General features: G+C 51.1%; 1 protein-coding gene and 1 long non-coding RNA gene across 2 annotated transcripts; one reads left to right on the forward strand and one right to left on the reverse strand.

Annotated features, from left to right (window-relative positions):
* The first annotated feature begins 1,935 nt into the window (after positions 1 to 1,935).
* Positions 1,936 to 12,337, forward strand: krtcap2 (keratinocyte associated protein 2). Its single transcript, XM_069940361.1, has 5 exons — positions 1,936 to 2,020; positions 4,029 to 4,183; positions 7,112 to 7,175; positions 8,041 to 8,107; positions 12,095 to 12,337. The coding sequence occupies exons 1-5, from the start codon at positions 2,017 to 2,019 to the stop codon at positions 12,207 to 12,209; spliced, it is 405 nt and encodes a 134-aa protein (XP_069796462.1). The 5' UTR covers positions 1,936 to 2,016; the 3' UTR covers positions 12,210 to 12,337.
* LOC138764438 (uncharacterized) lies at positions 5,564 to 16,597 on the reverse strand. The gene is made up of 3 exons (XR_011358161.1): positions 15,851 to 16,597; positions 12,974 to 13,133; positions 5,564 to 6,138 (listed from the first exon to the last, which is right to left on the reverse strand). It is a non-coding gene; the product is annotated as an uncharacterized lncRNA (long non-coding RNA).
* Between the last annotated feature and the right edge of the window lie 1,281 nt (positions 16,598 to 17,878).

A 17,878-nucleotide genomic window follows, 5' to 3' on the forward strand; every position in this document is an offset into this window, starting at 1 on the left:
GCATACCCTCACTTTGGCAGATTTGGAACCAGACTATCCCACATGGATATGCACCAGAGGGTTTATATTGGATTTGTGGGAATATGGCTTATACTTTTTTAGAACCTGATTGGAGCGGCACTTGTTGTATTGGAATCATTCAACCTCAATTTGTCTTATTGCCTTTGCAGGCTGACCATCACCTTTCCACCAAAGTATACATGCGCCTGATTCCACAATCTCCTCAGGATACTCGCACAAGGAGAGAGCTCAGAATTGGAGATTGGGGTGATGACTGGCCCCCTGAACGTATTATTTCATATTATGGCCCTGCTACTTGGGCTCAGGATGGATCATGGGGATATCGAACCCCCATTTATATGTTAAATCGTTTGATCAGACTCCAGGCAGTTTTGGAGATTATTACTAATCAGACAGCGACAGCCTTAGATTTATTGGCTGATGAGCAGCAACAGATACGTGCTACAGTTTATCAAAATCGACTGGCCCTCGATTATTTGTTGGCTGCTGAAGGCGGTGTCTGTGGAAAATTGATGACAATGGCCAGGCAGTAAAAAATATTTCTACAGAAATTCGAAAACTTTCCCATGTCCCAGTCCAGACTTGGCATCCTTGGTCTGGTATGTGGTGGACTAAACTTCTTACTGGCGACTGGAGTTGGATACACACAGCCCTTATAGCAGCTGGGCTTTTTGTTTTAGCCCTCATAATAATTCCCTGCCTAATGCCTTGTGTGCAGTGTTTAATTCAACGGGCCCTTTGGCAGGTCACTACAACTCAAATTATGTATGCTTCCCAAACTCCGTCTGATGATGCTAAGGCTGCAGTTCGTTTACTCACTCGCTGGGAAAAGGATCAAGCTTAACAGAACACTACCGAATGGGGATTTACTAAGCGTAGCTAAAGAAAAAGGGTGGATTGTAAGGGATACTGGATAAGGGATACTGGAATGTGAGGAGTCAAGCAAGTGCTAATTAAGGATGAAGTATTATGGGTTAACTTAAGGTGAAGGGATACTGGAATGTGAGGAGTCAAGCAAGTGCTCATTAGAAATGAAGTATTATGGGTTAAATCAGGGTGAAGGGATGCTGGAATGGGAGGAAGGGTTATAAAAGTATAATAAAATAAGGATCTTCAAAACAGGATAGCAAGTAGATAGCTTTAGCAAGTCTTGGGGATTGATTAATGAGTAAAGAACAAAGACATGATATTTCCTGGCTAACAAGTTTGCAGGAAGGCACATAAACTGATAAGAAGTTAGAATCCACGTGGGCAGAATTACCTAATGCTAAACCAATCCAGGAGGCAGAAGAATGTTAGGGGGAAGGTATCTCTGTACTGAAATGAAATGTATAAAAGTTGGGTCAGCCTCAGTATCTGTGTGTATTCCCAGGGTAAGGGGAAGCACCCAACTTTTCATTGTTGTAATAGTATAGTAAAAGTTCTTTGTTCTTAATTTTTGTCTCGAGCAAATTCTGTGAAGGTACTTCTGTTTCTCACATGTATCTTTATCTTTGCTATATAAAGTATACTTGATCTGCTGAGTCTCTCCAGCCTTGTGTTTTTATCTTATTAAAGAAGCTTGAGCTTTAATTTTGTTTGGGAGTTTTTATGTTCAGCTGGCAGAATTTTTTTGTTCTTTCGAAATATTAAATAAAATTGGATAAAGATGTTTTCTTACAGAGTTTGCCTTTGACTTGAAAATATTGCTTGTGGGCCATGGCATGTGAGGTCTGAAACCAGGTGGGCCTTCCCCAATCTTTCTTCTTATCCCTGCTGCAGATGGTCCAAGGTCCAGAAGGCGATGTGAACACCATGGTCTGTCAATGCATCCTTCCTTTACCAAGATGGCGGACACGGCGTCCTTCACCAAGATGACGGCGGCGGCCATTCCCTGCGCATGCGAGCTCAGTCGCCAGAAGGGCGGCGCATGCGCCTTTCGGCGAGGCGTCCCGACGGCGACGTGGCGCAGTGTGTCACGAAGGCGCTTCACTCCCGCCCGGCCCGAGCGACGTGATGGGTGAGTGCGGGCCGGCGGCTGCGGTTCGTTGTGTGGGGGGGGACAGCCGGGCCTAAGAGAGGAGGCCTTGAGGGCGAGGCTAGGGTCGGTGATATGATGAGGGGAGGGAGGGAGGGTTGGGACCGGTAACGGGTAGGCGGCGCTGGGTCAAGGGTCGCCTTAGTGGCCTTAGGAGCGGGGCTAGGGAGGGGCGGGACCAAGGCGGTGCTCGGGGAGGGGAGGGGATAGATGGGGTGGGGCAAGGGATGGGAGAGACCAGGGCGGGGAGGAGTAGAGTGGTGGCCAGGGTGGAAGGAGGGGCAAGGGAAAGGGGAGGGTCCAGAATGGGGAGGGGCAAGGAAAGGGGAGGGGTCATCAACGAAAGGGGCAGGGCCAGGGAGAGGGAAGGAGCGAGGCCAGTGAGGGGGGTGTGTCCATGGAGGGGCGTGAAGGGGTTGGGGCCAGGGCTGTGCTAGGGGGAGGGGAGGGGAGGGGATAGAAGGGGTGTGGCAAGGGATGTGAGAGGCTAGGGAGGGGAGGAGAAGAGTGGTGGCCATGGTGGAGAGAGGAGAGGGTCCAGAGTGGGGGAGGGGGAAGGGGAAGGGCTATCAAGGAAAGGGGCATGGCCAGGGAGAGGGAAGGGGTGGGGCCAGTGAGGGGGGTGGGTCCAGGGAGGGGCAGGACCAGAACATTTGGACAGTTTCTTTCCAGCTGTTATCAGGCTCTTGAATGAACCCCACTCCAGTAAAACAATGTTGCCCTTGCTCAGGCCCAACTGATCTCTCTGTAACACTGCACTCCACACCACAACTTTCCTTGGACAGGAGCAAGAGTCGGCCATATGGCCCGTCAAGCCTGCCCCGCCATTCAATATCATGGCTGATCTAATGATCAGCTCGTCTCCACTGACCTGCCTTTTCCCCATATCCCTTAATTCCCCAACTATGTAAAAATCTGTTCAACCTTGTCTTAAATATATTTATCGAGATCTCCTCCACTGCTTCAGTGGGCAGCAAATTCCACAGATTCCCCACCCTCTTGGAAAAGCAGTTCCTCCTCATCTCCGTCCTAAATCTACTCCCCTGAATCTTGAGGGTATGTCCCCTAGTTCTGGTCTCTGCCACCAATGGAAACAACTTACCTATCTATGCCTTTCAAAATTTTATGTTTCTCATTCTTCTAAATTCCAGCAAGTACAGTCCCAGACGACTCAATCGGTTCACACCCATGTGAAGAGGTCCCCCCGAATGTTCCTTTTAATCCTCTTACTCATCCCCTCCAGTTCAAGTCAAGTGTATTGTCATCCGACTGCACAAGTACAGCCCGATGAAACAGGGTTCTCCGGTCCTCAGTGAAAAACATGCAGACACACAACCAGACATAATGCACATATGAGCAAACAGTAAATATCGCAGGACAAATATGCATCAGTACAAGAAAATAAATACTGTTTCATGAAGATGAGTATCTCGGAGGGATTGTGTGAACAGTTCCCTTGGTTGTTCAGCATTCTCACTGGCCATGGGGAAAAAGCTGTTCCTCAGCCTGGTGGTGCTGTCTCTGATATTCCTGGATCTCTTTCCAGCTGAAAGATGCTATGTGCGGGATGGAAGGGGTCCTCAACAATTTTGCGCACCCTCTTCAGACAACTATCCCAGTAGATCACATCAGTGGGGAGGGGGGGGGGGAGAGAGACTCCAGTGATCTTCTCTGCCCCTCTTATGGTCCTGTGGATTGACCTCTGATCCATCTCTGCAGCATCCCCACCCACACTGTGCTGCAGCCGGCCAGGACGCTCTCAATAGAGCTCCTGTAGAAGGTTGACATGATGGTGGCCGGTAGCCTTGCCCACAGTCTTCTCAGGAAGTGTAGTCACTGTTGTGCCTTCCTGATAAGTGAGGATATGTTGAGTGTCCACGATAGGTCACTAGTTAAGGAAACTCCAAGGAACTTAGTGCTCCCCACTCTCTCCACTACAGAGTTGTTGATGTGTAGCGGGTACATTAACCCCCTTTGCTTTGCCTTACAGCCGTCAGCACCGGCTCCTCACTCCTGCTCTCCTCCTTGATCACCCTCCTGCTCTTCACTGGGATGCAGATGTACAGCCGGCAGCTCGCCTCCTCCGAGTGGCTGACCATACTGGGAGGATTCCTCGGATCCATTCTCTTCATCATCTCTCTGACTGTATCCTTGGCTAAAATGAAAGGAGTAGGGGGAATGGGAACCTCCCCTCTCCTCCACATGCATGCTTGTCTGTGGCAGCGGTGAGATTGAGCAATCCACTCCCTCACAGGGTTCTTCTGCCTCTCGTCCTCGCCACTTCTCTATCCTCCCCCCCTTGCCCCTTTTCCCTCTCCTCATCGCTTCTACCTCTCCTCTTGTTCCCTCTCCTCGTTACTTCTATCTCTCGTTCCCTTCTTACTCCCTTGCCCTTTCTCTCTCCCCTCGCCCCTTCTCCCTTCCCCTCACCTCTCCCCTTCTCTCTCTCCTTGCCCCTTCTCACTCCCCCTCATCCCTTCTCACTCCCCCTCATCCCTTCTCACACCCCCTTCTCCCTCTCACACCCCATTTCCCTCCCCTTGCCCCTTCTCCCTCTCCTCTCCTCTCACCCCTTCTCACTCCCCCTTGCCCCTTCTCACTCCCCCTTGCCCCTTCTCACTCCCCCTTGCCCCTTCTCACTCCCCCTTGCCCCTTCTCACTCCCCCTCGCCCCTTCTCACACCCCATTTCCCTCCCCTTGCCCCATCTTACTCCCCCTTGCCCCATTCTTTCTCCCCTTCTGCCTATCCCCTTCTCCCCTTGCCCCTTCTCACAGCACTTCTCCCTCCACCCCTTTTCCCTCATCACCTCACCTCCCTCATCCCCATGCCCCTTCTCCCTCATCCCCATACCCCTTCACCCTCCCTCGCCGTTTCTCTCTCCTCCTCCAGCCACTGGCGATCGACGCCCTCCCCAACTTTCACCATTTTGTTTTGGGAGGGGCACCCCAGATTGGCTGGGTCAATCTCCTGCTTCTGTCCGACACTCCTGGCATTCCCATCCACTGGGATATGCTGAGATACTCCACCCCTTACCCCCCCCCCCCACCCCCCTAATGCACACAGGGTGAAGACCTGGAGTTTTGGCCACCATGCAGGAAAGACGTCATTGAGCTGGAGAAGGTGTAGGGAAGATTGACGAGGGTACGTCGGGACTTGGGGGCCTGAGCTACAGGGAGATGATGAGCAGGCTGGGGCTTCATTTCTTGGAGCGCAGGAGGATGAAGGGGTGATCTAGAGGTGTACAGGAATAGATCGGGAGTGGCTCAATTAGCATGGCCGTCAGCACAATGTTGCTATGGCAGCAGCAACCCAGGATCGAAACCGACGCACTCTGGTTCTTCCCGTGACCCACACGAGAGTCCTCAGGGTGCTCTGGTTTCCTCCCACTTCCAAAGGCGCAGGTTAATTGGCCACCTGGATGGGAAGTGAAGGTTCGTAGGCCGGAAGGGCCTGTTGCCATTGTTACAAGATCAAACCAGCAACCACAAAGAAGGCATATCACACAGGGGGGTAAAGATGAACAATTACTTTATTAACAAAAATTTCACCTTCAAACTTTAATTCAAAATCCCCCCTTTTATAACAATGCCCACTGGTTACTATGCAAATCTCTATAACTGAAAAAACTAATACATTCCCCAGCCTAAATATATGTAATTAAAGTCTAAGTTATATTTCCAATCAGCTCACAGAAAAACTTAGACTCAAAACAAACACAAAACTCACAAAACTTCGATCTCAAACGAAGCAAAGATCATAAACAAAATTCAGTTTGTTTGGTAAACTGAAGCCAAAAGATCTTTGAGAGAGAGAGAGAGAGAAAGAGAGCACAAAATTCGAAGTTGTCTTGTGTTGCTGCAGAGAGAGAGGAACCACTGGCCTGGTCCAGATCCTTTTGGCTGCCTTCGGAATGTTCATCCCTTATATTGGAATCCCAACATTCTAAACTGTCCTCCAGACCATGACTCATGCTCTGGGCCTCCTTCCATTCCACAGCACCACTCTGTGGTGGTTTATCGTCCAAGTCCATTTTTGCACATGCTCAGTCCGTCTCCCACACTCTCAGCAGTCCACCTTCACCTTGGCTCTCTATGGCAAACTGTCATTTTTTAAACATAAAACCACACAACACATCATAGGCCAATACACAACACAGAACTCTGTTACACCATCCTGTTTCTCTGAAATTAATAAAACCTACAGAGTCTTTTTCCAAGAGCAAGGGACTTGGTAACTAGAGGATATAGGTTTTAAGATGAGGGGTGGGGGAAGTCTTAACAGGAATCTGAGGGGTAATTTTTTTTTACACACAGTCTGCTGGAGGAGGAGTTTGAGGCAGGCCCTACTGCAAAGTTTAAGAAACATTTGGAATGATCCATGGATAGGATGGGTTTAGAGGGTTGTGGGCAGGTGGGATCAGGGTGGGAGGGACATTTGAATAGGTCCATGGATAAGATGGGTTTAGAGGGATGTGGGGAGGTGGGACATTTGGACAGTTCCATGGATAGGCCGGATTTAGAGGGATGTGGGCAGGAGGGACCAGTGTGGGTGGAACACTTGGACGGATCCATGGATTGGACGGGTTTCGAGGGATGTGGGGAGGTGGGACCAGTGTGGGTGGGATATTTGGACAGTTCCATGGATAGGATGGGTTTAGAGGGATATGGGCAGGTGGGACCAGTGTGAATGGGACATTTGAATAGGTCCATGGATAAGATGGGTTTAGAGGGACGTGGGCAGGTGGAACCAGTGTAGGAGGGACATTTGAATGGGTCCATGGATAAGATGGGTTTAGAGGGACGTAGGCAGGAGGGACCAGTGTGGGTGGGACATTTGGATGGATCTATGGATAGGACGGGTTTAGAGGGATATGGGGTCAAACATAGGCAGGTGAGACTAGTGTAGGGGGGACATTTTGGGCAAGTTGGGCTCAAGGGCCTGTTTCCTTGCTCTGTGGGGGCATTGAGTTGGTGTTAGTATTTCAGTTGGATGCAGGGAGTGGTGTTGATGGGACTGGGAATGGGTGAATGGGAGAACCCAGCACGTCCATAGCCTTAACTCCCCTGACACAGGCCTTCAACAACTTGGAGAGTGTGGTGTTTGGCAAAGGATTCCAGGCAAAGATATTCCCGGAAAGTAAGTCTCAATTATGTAGGCATTAGTTATGTGGGACTGTTCCAAAGTAGTTCTGGAAAGGGGCAGGGTTTCAATCCCTCTCCCCTCACCCCCGGCATCAGAGATATTCCTGCAGGAATGGGCCTGGGATGCATGAAGTATTTCCATGGTTTGATCAGTTGTGTGTTAGTGTACCCAGGGGATCCAGGGAATGTGTCAAGGTTTACAGGGGGTCACAGGGAGACTGTCAGTGTTTACAGAGGGGTCCCAGGGAGTGTGTCAGTGTTTACAGGGGGTCCTAGGGTGAATGATGGAGCTTATAGAGGTTCCCAGAGAGTGAGTCGGTTTACAGTGTGATTCAGAGAGCGTATCAGTGTGTACAGGGGGTCCCGGGGAGCGTGTTGGTATTTACTGTGGGTCCTAGGGGATGTGTCAATGTTTACTGATGATCTTGGGGAGCATGCCACTGTTTACTGGGGTCCTGGGGAGTGTGATGGAGTTTACTGGGGGTCCCAGGGAGTTTCACTGTTTACTGGGGGGGGGCCCTGGGAGTGTGTCAGTATTTACTGGGGGTCCCTGGGAGTATGTGGGTGTTTACTGGGAGTCCCGGGGAGTGTGTCAGTGTTTACTGGGGGTCCCAGGGAGTGTGCCAGTATTTACTGGGGATCCCATTAAGTGTGTTGGTGTTAACTGAGGGGTCCCTGGGAGTGCGTCGGTTTTCACTGGGGGTTCCGGGGAGCATCGGTGTTTACTGGGGGTCTTGGGGAGTGTGTCAGTGTTCACTGGGGGTCCTGGGGAGTGTGTCAGTATTTATGGGATGTGTAATCATCTCCAAGGGGTTTGGATGCCAGCGTTCTGATTAATTGGGAGCCTCTCTTCCCTTCAGTCACCTTGTGCCTGCTGTTGTCCCTTTTCGCCTCTGCATTGATCCACCGTGTCTGCGTCACCACCTGGCAAGTATACCTGCGTGTTAATCTGTGGCAGAGAAATCCCACACGTAGTGGACTGGCCCATCCCTTGCACATGATCCATCTCCCTCCATTCCCTTCATATTCCACAGGTCTGTCCAGAAGCCCCTCAAACAGAACTGTTGCATCTGCTTCCATCTCTGGCAGACCATTCTTGGCACCCACCACTCCCAATATACAGTAAAAACGTATCTGCCACTAACGGGGATTGGCTGATGCCGGATAAGTGTATTTTCCAGTTGCTTGTGACTTGGTCTTACAATGCCTAACTAATACATGCATTAAGAATAAACAGTTTAAAAGACAAAAATACTATACTGTGCTTACACTAAACAAACTTCACATGCATGAATATACAGTACATCTCCAATTATCCAAGATGGTCAGGACCGGGCCTATTTCGGATAAACGATATTTTCAGAGAGTTGGTCATTTTTTAAAAACAGCCCAGTAGCAACAGCAAATCATTTATAACAGCGTTTAAACAACAAGGGAAGACTTTTTAAATGTTTAATTCTCACTATAAACAACCTGAACAAAATAAGATAAATAAGAAAATTTATCCAAAACATTTTCAACCTGTGACATCAGTTCGGCGTGGAGAAAATTTTGGATAACTGAGAATTACTAATTGTTTCGAATATCCTCATTTATCTGAAAATTTTCAGAGGTGAAATTATGTCATTTCGGCTTCGAAATTTTTTGGATAAATGAGGATTTCTGAACTTTCTGAAATCCTCAATTATCCGAAAAAATCTTCAGAGCTGAACAGATGTCACTTCCGGGATGGAGAACTTTTAGGGAAATGAGGATTTTGGATAATCTGACTTCGGCCCATTGGGGTCGTACCGAAAGCAGTTTACTTTATTTTCAGTCACATTCTTTGAAAATGTTTAACTGTCGCTGCATCTCCAGGTTCCTCCCCCTCCAAAAGACGAACAATAACATTACAGATAATTACTTCCACCCCCCCTTCCTCAAGTTGACAGATAAAGCCTCTGACCGGGGCGACTCTTACTAAGCAGGGATAAGGAGACTCTTTAAGAGTCGCCCCAACACGATCGGCATCGACCATCCTGGGCGATGACATTGGTGTTTCACACACCTTTATTCAAACAGCTGCTACAAACAAAGCCCGACCAAGGCCCTCCCTCCGCTGGCTGGATATTTGCTCCCATCTTCAAAGGTTTATGTGTTACTTCATAGAACATTTACAAACATGTATTTTTTAAAACTTGTCATTTTATTCTTATTTATTTTAATTTTTAAAAATTATTTTCTTTGTTTTGTTGGTTGCTTGAAGCTTCCGGTTGCTTGAATTGCAGATACCAGGGGCTTTACTGTATATAAAAAAAGTTCTTGCCCCCCACATCTCCCTTAACTGACCTGAAATATGTCCTCCACAGTGTGTGAGATTTTAACCCTGGGGCACAGATTGGGACTGTCAATTTCTCTCACAACTGTATAAGCCTCCAGATTTCCCCTTAGCCTCTGACACCCCAAGTCTGTATGAACCTTTCCCCTGAGCTCATACCCTCTAATCCGGTCCACATCCTGGTAACTGCCTCCTGTAGCTTGTCAGATGTGTCCAACACTCCAGAGAAAACAACACAAGTTTGTCCAACCTCTCCCCATAACCCAGACCCTCTAATCCCAACGGCATCCCAGGAAATCTCTTTCCGAAGCATCAGTCGTTCCAGGGATAACAAGTGAGACAGGAACGTCTGCAGACAGTGAGATTGCAGCAAATGGACAAAAAGTGCTGGAGTCTCGCAGTCTCGCAGCGTCCACATGAGGCAAAGGCAAAGATGTGTAAACAGCGTTTCGGGCCTGAGCCCTTCGTCAAGGTCTTAGCAGAAAGAAGGCAGGGGGAGGTGGGAAGAGGAGGCAGGAGGGAGGAGCACAGGCCAACAGCCAAGAACATGGAGAGGATGGCTGAAGAGGAATGGTGAGAACTGATCGGGCTGGGGGGGTGGGGGGGGCCGGCTGTGCAGAGGATATGGAGAGTCTGCAGAGGGATATAGACAGGTTAAGTGAGAGGGCAAGGGTCTGGCAGATGGAGAACAATATTATCCACTTTGGAAGGGAAAATAGAAGATCAGATGATTATTTAAATGGCAAGTGATCGCAGCCGTGCTGCCATGCAGAAGGACTTGGGAGGGCTCATGCATGAATCGCAAAAGGTTGGTTTGCAGGTGCGGCAGGTGATCAAGAAGGCAAATAGAATGTGGGCCTTCAATGCGAGAGGGATTGAATTTAGGAGCAGGGAGATTATGCCAGAACTGTACAAGGTCCTAGTGAGGCCGCATCTGGAGAACTGCATGCAGTTCTGGTCTCCTTACTTGAGAAAGGATGGAGGCGGTGCAGAGAAGGGCAGGTCTCCTTTCCTCCAGCTTCCTACCCCTTATCCCTCTCTTTCTTTTTCCCCCTCCCTTTCAAGCTCTGCATTAAGAAGATTTAAAAAATAAGCAACAGGAGCAGGGGTCGGCCATTTGGCCCATCGGGCCTACCCCGCCATTCAATGAGATCAGGGCTGATCTGATAATCGGCTCATCTCCACCCACCTGCCTTTTCCCCATATCCCTTAATTCCCCTACAATGTCATAATCTACCCAACCTTGTCTTAAATATATTTTTCACCTCCACTGCTTCAACAGGCAGCGAATTCCACAGATTCCCCACTCTCTGGGGAAAAGCAGTTCCTCCTCATCTCTGTCCTAAATCTACTCCCCCGGATCTTGACACTATGTCCCCTCGTTCTGGTTTCCCCCACCAATGGGAACAACTTACCGACCTCTATCTTATCTATGTCTTTCATAATTTTATACATTTCTATAAGATCCCTTCTCATTCTTCTAAATTCACCAGGTAGATTCCAGGAATGGGGCGGGGGGTGGGGGGGGTTGGCCTATAAGGAGAGACTGTGTCGTCTGGGACTGTTCTTGCTGGAATTTAGAAGAATGAGAAGGGATCTTATAGAAATGTATAAAATTATGAAAGACATAGATAAGATAGAGGTCGGTAAGTTGTTCCCATTGGTGGGGGAAACCAGAATGAGGGGACATAGTGTCAAGATCCGGGGGAGTAGATTTAGGACAGAGATGAGGAGGAACTGCTTTTCCCCAGAGAGTGGGGAATCTGTGGAATTCGCTGCCTGTTGAAGCAGTGGAGGTGAAAAATATATTTAAGACAAGGTTGGGTAGATTATGACATTGTAGGGGAATTAAGGGATATGGGGAAAAGGCAGGTGGGTGGAGATGAGCCGATCATCAGATCAGCCCTGATCTCATTGAATGGCGGGGTAGGCCCGATGGGCCAAATGGCCGACCCCTGCTCCTGTTGCTTATTTTTTTAATCTTCTTAATGCAGAGCTTGAAAGGGAGGGGGAAAAAGAAAGAGAGGGATAAGGGGTAGGAAGCTGGAGGAAAGGAGACCTGCCCTTCTCTTTCCCCATCCCTCTGTATCCTTTCCTCCAGCCACCCTGCCTCTCCCGGATCAACTCTCACCTGTCCTCTCATGTCCACCAGTGGTCTCAGCTGTTGGCCTGTGCTCCTCCCCCCTTCTCGTTCAGCCACCTGCCTACTTTCTGCTCATACCCTGACGAGGGGTTCAGGCCTCCCTGGAGCCTGCGAGACTGGCTAAGTTTCTCCAGCGATTTTACATGTTTGCCAGAGATAAGAACCCAGGTTTGTCCTGTCCAACCCCTTCCTGTGGCTCAGACCCTCGAATCCCTGCACCATCCCCATGAGTCTCTTCTGCCCGCTCTCTGAAGCCCCAGTCTGCAATGGGGTGACCAGAACTGTTGGCAATGCCATCTTGGCGAGTCAGGAAGGTGGGCGGGGGGGGGGGGGGTGGCGGGGGGGGGAGAGTGCCGATCTTTGACCCGAGGCAGAAATTGTGGGAGTGGGGAAGGGACGGGGATCATGCCTGGTGCCTTGGATCATTGACTCTCCTCTCTCCCCACCTCCACAGCTTCATCTTCTCGATGGTCAGCCTCTACTACCTCAACCGCCTGTCCATGGCACTCTACCAGGTTGCTCCTCCGCCCCCACCCATCACCAAGGCCCCCAAGAAGAAAAAGAACTAAGGGTCAGAGAGCAGATTGGGCAGGAAGTGGTCGGGGGGGAGGCGGAGGGGAAGAGATGGGCTTCTGGTGCACTGGGTTGGAGCCTGGAGTTTATCACAATGCAGCAATAAAATGGGGTTTAGTTTGTCTATGAGAGTCAGTGGCCTGGTTTTGCAGAGGCCTCCCCACTCAATTTTATCCCCCCTGCCTCTTGCCCTTCCCTCTCCCCCTTCTCTCTCACCCCTAACATCCTCCCTCTCCCTGTCTCTCCAGGCCTCCTCTCGCCTATCCCCACCCTCAATCTGCATCCTCACCCCTTCTCCCTCCCCTCACGCCCCCTCTCCCTCCCCTCACGTCCCTTCTCCCTCGCCTCCTCCCTCCCCTCACATCCCTTCTCCTCTCCGCTCACCCCTTCTCCCCTTGCCCTTTCTCCTTCCCCCTCATCCCTATCCCTTCACCCTTTCTCCCCCTCAGCCCTTCTCCCTTCCCCTCCCCTTACCCCTTTTCCCTCCTTCCCTTGCCCCTGTTCCCTCCGCTGTTTCTCCCTCTCTGTCCTGCCCTTGCACCAAACTCTCACTCCATCCTGATCCCAACCTTCCCTCCCTCTCTCTCCCTGCACCCTCCCACTATCATTCCTTTTCACCCTCCCCTGCCCATGATCCTTCCATCATTCCCTCACTCCCACATCCCCATCTGGTGTACTGGAATCAGAAGAGGTTGCAGATGGCCTGTTTACACTGCCCTTAAAAAGCAGGATTTAAACACCTTTTAACTGCTTCACTTACCTGTGTGAAGGCAGGATGGCGGGTCATTTTCATCCTGGTAATTGTTTGGCAAGGTAGGTAGTATCAGAGTCGAGGTGTTTCGTGCCTTCCCCACCTTCCCAGATCGCCGATGCTGTAATGCTGCAGGTCCCGGGTCCTTTTGCACCAGAATGCCGGGTCCCTGTGTAAAAGGTCGCACTGACTTGTCTTTTCTTCATTCAGTGTGAACGACCCAACCCGACCTGGCTTCAAACACGGGTCAGTCACACCCCAATTAATTGGGATTGCTGAGTAAAAGGGGTTACAGACATGGTGGGGGGTAGGGGATGGAGGGGGTTCCAGAGGCAGGGAAGGGTGTAGGGGACCAGAGGGGTTTCCAGAGACAGGGAGGGGTATAGGGGGCCAGAGGGGATTACAGAGACAGGGAGGGGTGTAGGGGACCGGAGGGGGTTACAGAGATAGAGAGGAGTGTAGGGGACCAGAGGGGATTACAGAGTCAGGGAGGGGTGTAGGGGGCCAGAGGGGATTACAGAGACAGGGAGGGGTGTAGGGGACCGGAGGGGGTTTACAGAGACAGGGAGGGGTGTAGGGGACCAGAGGGGGTTACAGAGACAAGGAGGGAGTTATAGAGACAGGGAGGGGTGTTTGGAACTGGAGTAGATTGTACAGACAGGGAGAGGTGTAGTGGACCAGAGGGTTTAGATAGAGATAGGAAAGGGTGTCAGGGTCCAGATGGGTTTTGACAAGGTTTTGGGTTCTGCTGATATTCAGTGAACCAGCAGAGGGCAGGCATGAGCTGCCAATGGGACATAGGCAGCCCCAACACTGTGGGTACATGTAGAACGTAGAACATTTCGACACTATATTGACTAAATTCAATATCCTTTGAGGCACGATGCCCACTATCCATATCCATATCCCTGCAGGGAGCTAGGATGGAGGGGAGGGGGTGTGATGAGGTAAAGACAGTGATTGGAGGAGAGGGGCGTGATGAAGTATAGATGGGGTTGATGGAGGGGAGGGATGTGATGAGGTGTAGATGGGGTTGATGGAGGGGAGGGGGTGTTATGAGGTGTCGATGGAGTCGATGGAGGGGAGGGGGCGTGATGAGGTTAAGATGGAGTCGATGGAGGGGAGGTGGTGTGATGAGGTGTAAATGGAGTCAATGGAGGGGAGGAGGTGTGGTGAGGTGTAGATGGAGTCATTGGAGGGAGGGTGTGGTGAGGTGTAGGGAGTCGATGGAGGGGATATGATGAGGTGTAGATGGAGTCGATGGAGGGGATGGGGTGTGAGAGGTGTAGATGGGGTCAATGGAGGGAAGGGGGTGTGGGTTTAGATAGAGTCGATGGAGGGGAGGGAGTGTGATGAGTTGTAGAGGGGGTTGATGGAGGGGAGAGGGTGTGATGAAGTGTAGATGGGGTCAGTGGAGTGGAGTGGAGGGGAGGGGTGTGATGAGGTGTAGATGGGGTTGATGGAGGGGAGGGGGTGTTAGGTGTAGATGGAGTCGATGGAGGGGAGGGGGCGTGATGAGGTTAAGATGGAGTCGATGGAGGGGAGGTGGTGTGATGAGTTGTAGAGGGAGGGGAGGGGTGTGATGAGGTGTAAACGGGGTTGATGGAGGGGAGAGGGTGTGATGAGGTGTAGACGTGGTTTATGGAGGGGAGGGGGTGTGATGACCTGAGCCACATTCGCAATCCTCCATGGATCTTTGTGCTCACAGTTGGGGTGGTTTCTGACCTACAGGGTGATCCAACCCCAGGGATTTCATGCTGTGGATCATCTCCCACCCCACCACCCGTAAGTTCTGCGACCAAATCCCTGGCCTCAGTGATGACGAGGCAGAGATGGTAGTCCCTCTCTTCCACGTTCCATCGAGCCGTTGGAATACTGCTCATGACACAGTTGTCATCGGCCTGATCTACAGTGGTTGTCCCTACGGTCAAGGGTCAGAGAGTGAGGGGGATTTGACTGGGGTTTGCAAAATAATGAGGGGCGGCAGGTCTTTTGCATTGAGGTTGGGTGTGACAAGAAAAAGTCTCCCCTCTCCCTCCCCCTCTTTTTCTTTCTCACACCCTCTCATTCCCCCTTCTCTCATTCCCTACCCTCTCCCCATTTCCTTTCTTGCTCTGTGCTTCCCTCACTCCATTCTCTGTCATCATCATGCCCCACCTTTCTCTCACCCTCACCCCTCTCTCAGCACCACCTTTCCCCTCTCCCATTCTCACCCTCTTGTACCCTATCCTTCGCCCCCTTTCATTCCCACGACTCTCATTCCTGCCCTTATTTTCCTTTCTCACTTCAGGTCCCCCTCACTGCTCTCCCAGACATCCTATCTTTCTCTCTCAATCTCTCACCCTCCTCTCTCTCACCCTCCTCTCTCCCCCTCTCTTTTCCCCCTCTCCTCTCTCCCCACCTTTCCACCCCCTCTTTCCTCCCCTTCCCCTCCTCTCCCTCCCCTCTCCTCCCCTCCTTTCTCCTTCTCTCTCCCCTCTCCTTCCCTCACCTTCTCTCCCTCCCTCTCTCTCCTGTCCCCCTGTTTCCCATCCTTTCTCTCCCCTTCCCACTCTCGCCCCTCCCTCTCTCCCCCTTTCTCTCTCTCTCTCTCTCTCTTCCCCCCCCCCCCACCCCCCCCATCCCCACACTCCTAACCAGCCAGATACTGGCCACATAATGTTTCCGAGCAACCGTCCCGTCTCCTGGCAACGGCCAGGAAGCTGGGAATATTTACGAGCTGGAAATGTACATCCTGGAACGAGGGGTAGGGTGGGGGTGGGGGGGGGGGGAAACTGGCTTGACACACATGAGTCAGGAGAACAGCTCGCAAACACTCGCGCCCCCACCCTCCTTGCCTTCATGCTGCAACCACTCAGCGCCAACACTGGCACTCCCTGTCCTCACCTCCAGCCGTCGATTCCCCGGCACCTGCTCCTTGACCGGAAACCTTGCGTCACCTCCATTCGATCACCAAGGAGACAGGAATTGCCGCGGCGAGAACATGGGAGGTCAGCCAGAGACTGTGGAGATGGGTGGATGGTTCCTCCTCAGGGCGGAGGGGGGGGAGGAGTGTGGGCTTCTGGCTCCTGGCGTCATCCGCTTCAGCCTGGTGTCTGGCTCTGTGTCACAAACTCCGTAGAGATCGTGACCACAGCTCCTCCTGCTTTACTCCCAAGCAGGTTCGTGGAACATTCTGGAACAGTGTCCTGTAAACTCCACAACGAGCTAACCCGGTGGTTCTCAACCTTTCCCCCACTCACATGCCACCTTATGTTATCCCTTACAGGATGTCCCGGCACCGGATGTCGTAGGTGCTCTGTGGCTAGTAATAGATTACTTAAGGTGGTATGTGAGTGGGGAAAAAATATGGTTGAGAACCACTGCTCTACTCTCTGGAACAAAACCTTCCTCCCCTCAGATGTCCTCTGGTATTTACTGGGATAAGGCACTGGCTCCCCGCCCTGTCTCGGCCCCTCATAATCTCTACTAAGTCATCCCATGCCCTTTGTCGCTAAAGAGAAAAGCCCCAGCTTCCTAAGACACGTTCTCCAATCCAGGCAGCATCCCGGTGAATCTCTTCTGCATACCATCCACATCCTTCCTGTAATGAGGTGACCAGAACTGAACACAATAAGTGTGGGGTCTCACCAGTGATTTATAGACCTCAAGGCTCCTGAACTCAATTCCTCCGACTACTGAAGCCCAGCTTCCCACAGGGCCTTCTTAACTCTCCTATCTATGGATTTAGACCCCAAGATCCAAGCTGTAAAGAACCCATTAACCCTGTGCTCAGCCTTCAAGGTTGACCTTCCAAAATGCATCACCTCACACCTATCTGGATTGAACTCCGTCTGCCACTTCTCCGCCCAACTCTCCATCCTGTCTATGTCCTGTTGTAACCTATTACAGCCTTCATCCACAACACCTCCAACCTTCATGTCATCTGTGGACTGACTGACCCATCCCTCCACTTCTTTGAAGAATTAAAAATTGCCATGAAGATGTCACAAAATTTGCATCACAGGTGCAAATATTGCTATAAATTACATTTTTTTTAAAAATCAGTGCAAAAAGAGACAGGAATCTGATGGCGGATGGGAAGAAGCCGTCCTTGTGCTCGGCTTCAGGCTCTTGTCCCTCCTTCCCGATGGTAGCAGAGTGAAGAGGCCACGGTTTGGGGGGTGGGGGGGATCCTTGAGGATAGTCGCTGCTTTCTTGTAGATGTCCTCGATGGGGTGAAGACCGGCACCCTGATGGTTCACAACTCTGTCGTCTTTTTTCTGTCCTGAGAATTGGCACCTCCGTACCAGACAGTGGTGCTAAATGTAGACAAAGAACTAACTGTAAGCAAACTGCAACACAGAGGGGGGAAAAATATTACTAAAGTGCAAAATAGTCCCTAAATGAGCCCCTGATGGAGTTTGTCGTTGAGGAGGCTGACGGTGGAGGGGATTGGGGGGGGGGGGGGGGGGGCTAGCAGCTGTTCCTGAACCCTGGTGGGTGCGAGTCCTGTGGCGCCTACACCTCCTTCTCCTGAGGGCAGCAGCGAGAACAGAGCGGGTGATGGGGACAGACCCTTAATGATTGCTGCTCCCCTCAGATGGCAGCGTTCATGATGGTGGGGGAGGGTTTTGCCCGCTATGTCCTGGGCTGTGTCCACTACCTTTACTTTCCCCAGACCAGGCCAGGTCAGCACATCTGCAGAAATCTGCCAGGGTTCCTGGTGTCGCACCAAATCTCCGCAAACTCCTGAGGAAGTAGAGGCGCTGTCGGGTTGAAAGAACGGTTCCTGGTATGACCCCCACCAGACGGAACACTGCTCCAGGTCATCTGACACAGCCCAATGTTTTGCACTCCTGACCAACTGCATGTTCATTTACCTTCCTTTTTTTAAAATGTGCCCTTCTTTGGTGTGAATCACACTTCCTGTTG

This window comes from Narcine bancroftii, chromosome 5 (genome assembly GCF_036971445.1).
Source record: "Narcine bancroftii isolate sNarBan1 chromosome 5, sNarBan1.hap1, whole genome shotgun sequence".
Lineage (NCBI taxonomy): Eukaryota > Metazoa > Chordata > Chondrichthyes > Torpediniformes > Narcinidae > Narcine > Narcine bancroftii.